The 4112-nt window shown below is 39.9% G+C and overlaps 1 protein-coding gene across 1 annotated transcript in view; it reads left to right on the top strand.

The window, feature by feature from the left end:
- The window catches only part of LOC109466868 (p53-induced death domain-containing protein 1-like), a 3605-nt gene extending 1416 nt beyond the window's left edge, over window positions 1-2189 (top strand). The window contains exons 4-7 of the mRNA XM_019764727.1: window positions 370-931; window positions 1163-1199; window positions 1705-1947; window positions 2158-2189. Of these exons, the coding sequence (XP_019620286.1) occupies window positions 370-931; window positions 1163-1199; window positions 1705-1947; window positions 2158-2189 (874 nt within the window). The remainder of the gene's footprint in view (window positions 1-369; window positions 932-1162; window positions 1200-1704; window positions 1948-2157) is intronic.
- Window positions 2190-4112: the final 1923 nt, after the last annotated feature.

The raw sequence follows: 4112 nt of genomic DNA on the forward strand, positions 1-4112 counted from the left end.
AGATAGATAGATAGATAGATAGATAGATAGATAGATAGATAAAGATATGCATACCTGCCTACGTGCACAGGCCAGGTACTGGCCCCTTGCTCCCCTCCGTATATATATATATGTGTGTGTGTGTGTGTGTGTGTGTGTGTGTGTGTGTGTGTGTAACATCAGAAACTAATAGTACACGCCAAATTACAAGATTTGTAGGGTTACACACACATCATATACCGGAGACGTCTCCTTTGCCGTTGATAGCATACAATGGTGACAATCGAAAATGTACTGGCGTTTTACTCGACCTGTTCAAACTGAACGTCTATCGCCAAGCATGCAGTTGTCACCCTAGTATAAACAGACAACTGTACATTTTATTTCCAGATGGATTGTAATCGTTGTCGCAGACATCTACGGTGATCCTGAAGAGCTAGGACCGATCCCCCTTCACCTTTGCCGATGGCTTCAACACCGTGCCGTACAGTTCATACTGATGCAGAGGGAAGATAACATAAATCAAGTCGTCATAGAATGCAAACCGGCTGAGGAGGCAGAAACAGAGCATGCAAATTTAATACAAAAGGGTTACAATGGTCCATTGCCTTCAAAAACAGTAAATGTATTCGAAGGACAAAACGTAGAAGTACGTTTGTTTGGCAATGTTTCAATCGCGCCATCCTACACACAACACATCACCTTCCACAGCCAGAGGCCCAACCGTCTTCACTTGCAGGTGGAGGCCCACGATGGTTCAGATGGCAACGGCACTGTTGCCTTCCTTGCTATGCCACGCGTCAAAGTCCAAAAAGAGAAAGACACCAGAGCAAAGATAAGGAACGTGCGTAAGAAACTTGAAAAACTCGAGCTTTCCTCCGACCCAGAAGTTCTACAACCAAAAAAGCTTTGCGCGCTCCCACTCTCTGTGCCATGTGGATCTCCAAAAAAGGTAAGAATGAAATCTGTTTTTGATTTGATTGTCCACTACTAGCATTAAAAAAAATACACATACCTTAACAAATGTGAAGTAAATGTAATATGGCGTGGCTAAGATGACATTATTACATTTGCATGTCTGTATATCATCTTGATTAAAAACATGGTAAATACAGAATGAACGTTATGTACATTATGGTACAAAATGCCAAGCAGGTGATAATGGTTGTGTGCATATTTACAGGCTTCAAAAGGAGTTGCAGGGGGTGCAACCTTTAAAGGTACAATTTTTCATTTAAAAAGAAAATAAGTACTAAGTAACATTACTTACAGAAGTACGACGAAAGACCTATTTATGAAGGTTTGCTTCTTTAACTGTGCCATATTGCTGTCATCCGGATGTCCGGCCACAAGGTGTTAAATGCCATATGTAAACAACAAATTGATTCTTCAACGTTGGATGGTCAGATTCTTACAGGCTTAGATAAAATCAAATCTTACATATGCATTTTGTAGATTATATACAGACTTACTGATATAATGGCCCTGTAATAATGAGATACTAGCTCCACTTAACCAGTAACAGTAAAAGTCACTAATTTTGTTGGATGTGTCCTGTCCGTCATAACTGTCGTGTATTAATCTCCAAGCTGATCCTACGGTGGAAAAAGAGATTCCAATAGGCACTGCTCGATCGGCTGCATACTGCCTTGCAACCCGGTAGGATCTGCTTGTAGATTAGTCGAGTGCAGAGATATATGTGATGTGTTCAACCCTACATTTCAGACGTAGGGAAGACCTTCTATTTCATCAAGGAAAACGTGAGCACGGGTTGGAAAGATTTGGCTTTCCATCTCGGCATTCCAGATCCTGACATTAGGAACATCGCCAGAAGAAACCCCGACGACAAGTCCTGCTGCATGGACATGCTGCAGGAATGGAAGAAGAAGAAAGGAGACGCCGCTACCATAGAGGTCCTGATGAAGGCTCTGTCAGAGGCAGGGCTGCAGAGCGTCGTGGATGGTTTAAGTGAGCATCTATTGCAAATAGGTACGTATTTCATCATACCCGTGTAGTTCCTAGGCCATATCACCATATTTAAAGGAGCGAAATTGTAAATGAATTCCTATGCCACCACATTTGTCATCATGGTGTTTATCACTGTTTCTCATTTCAGTGTTAACAACAACATTTAAGAAAATTCGAAAATTCATAATATCCATTTTTCCCCACCATCAGAAAGACTCCACCGGCGAGGGGAGAAGAAGTAAGCTGCCCTCCGTAAAGGTGAGAAATACTTGCACCTGTATCATCATCAACTGACGTCAATCAAATGAAAACGTTTCACGGTTTTAGAATTAAAATGGAAACAAAAGGATTGAGATTTTATGTAACTCAATCATACACTGTGAGGTATGCAAGTAACTAACCATTCATTCATATATTCATTATCCATATAAGCGCTATATGTATTACATCCGTGAATAGTTTCATCAGGTTGATAAGGCACTGAGTAAAGAGACTCTTTTTACACAACCAAGTCTCTTATTCAGCCAAAAAGATGGAGATGACTTTCGTCGACGACATCCTTGAATTGAATAGACTTAAATGACCCTGCCGTCTTCTTTTTGTTCATCCGTTAGGCCACACCAAGTAAATTTTATGGATGACGTCCTTTGGAGACCCTAAATCTAATGCGAGAGGGCGAAAAAAAAAACAAGAAAGGCCCTGAAAAACAAGATGCCTAGATTAAAAATAAACTAAGAGACGATAAATGTTAGGACACAAATTGAATGAGGTGACACAGTGTAACAAGCAAGAAGTCTTGATAATCATAATCAAAAAAACAATGAATCAGGTGGAACAGCAGTTATCGTCCTGTCCTGTTTCTTTCATCACATTTTTGCAGGCCTGCAGAAACAAAGCATGTGCTCTTTACCCATTTGGCGTTACGGGTTTCACGTCAACCTAACGATTTGTGGCACTGTTGTGACTCTTTGGTCATAGTGACAGGAAGCGGAATTGTTTTTTTTCTAGGAACAGGCCAAAATCAATGCGCGCGCGGAAGTCATCCATAAAATTTACTTGGTGTAGCCTTACAAGCAGGCATTTATATTATCTACAGCAGAGAAGAGTCCATACTTACAACACTGTAACACGCACCTTTGACTGGTGCCGTATCTGGTTAGAAGCATCTTCAATCGCAAGATCTGAGAAGACCACCTTCACTCGTCAGTTGACCTGACATGCTGCCAGCTTGTGAAAAACTGACAACCGAAGTTGTTGATCTGGTATTCAGTCATTACTTAGTCTTTTACTCTTTCACGTTCGGCATAGACTTTAAGTCTCAGCCAATCAGACGTCCTGATTTCGTTTTCCAGAAGTACAAGATGTACTAGAGTTTACCGTGCAAGTCTTCATGGCAAGAATCTTGGGTCTAGAGACCAGATAACGCAGTTCAAATGTAGAACATTGCCCTAGTAGACCTACTCAACAACAAAAAGTTAGCATCATAAATGAGCAGTAAGACGAGCACTTTCAATTGTAAGATCAGAAATGTTTAATTTATGTATACATTTTTTCTTGTCTCTTAATTGTAAATCGTACTTTACTTCCACTGTACGATCTGTAATGATAATGAGGATGTAAATAAGCTATTCATCTATTCATCCATTCATCTTTGCTGAACTTTTGATATTTGGCATGAATTATTGCTAAATGTAATGTTTATTGCTATTCCCATTGATTATTGTTAAAGCTAATGATTACTGCTACATGTATACCCATTACTTATTGTTAAACCTATATATACAGCTACATGTATACCCATTACTTATTGTTAAACCTAATAACTGCTATACCAATTACTTATTGTTAAACCTAATAACTGCTATACCAATTACTTATTGTTAAACCTAATGATTTCTGCTAACCCATTACTTATTGTTAAACCTATATATATACAGCTACATGTATACCCATTACTTAAGGGTTAATGACCCGCCCCGAGGTGAATATGGTGTGATAAAGCCTTGTCAGTTGCTATAACCACCGAATAAAGTCACCAAGTGAGCGTAGCGAACGAGGTGGCTTTATGACCTCAATGTCCCGCATTACTCAAAACACGGGACTGTCCACATCCGACCTAGCGCGCGGCTGCCAACAATTACGTCCTAATTTCATCAATTACAGAC

Source organism: Branchiostoma belcheri, unplaced genomic scaffold (assembly GCF_001625305.1).
Source record: "Branchiostoma belcheri isolate BF01 breed outbred unplaced genomic scaffold, Haploidv18h27 scaffold170, whole genome shotgun sequence".
In the NCBI taxonomy this organism is placed as follows: domain Eukaryota; kingdom Metazoa; phylum Chordata; class Leptocardii; order Amphioxiformes; family Branchiostomatidae; genus Branchiostoma; species Branchiostoma belcheri.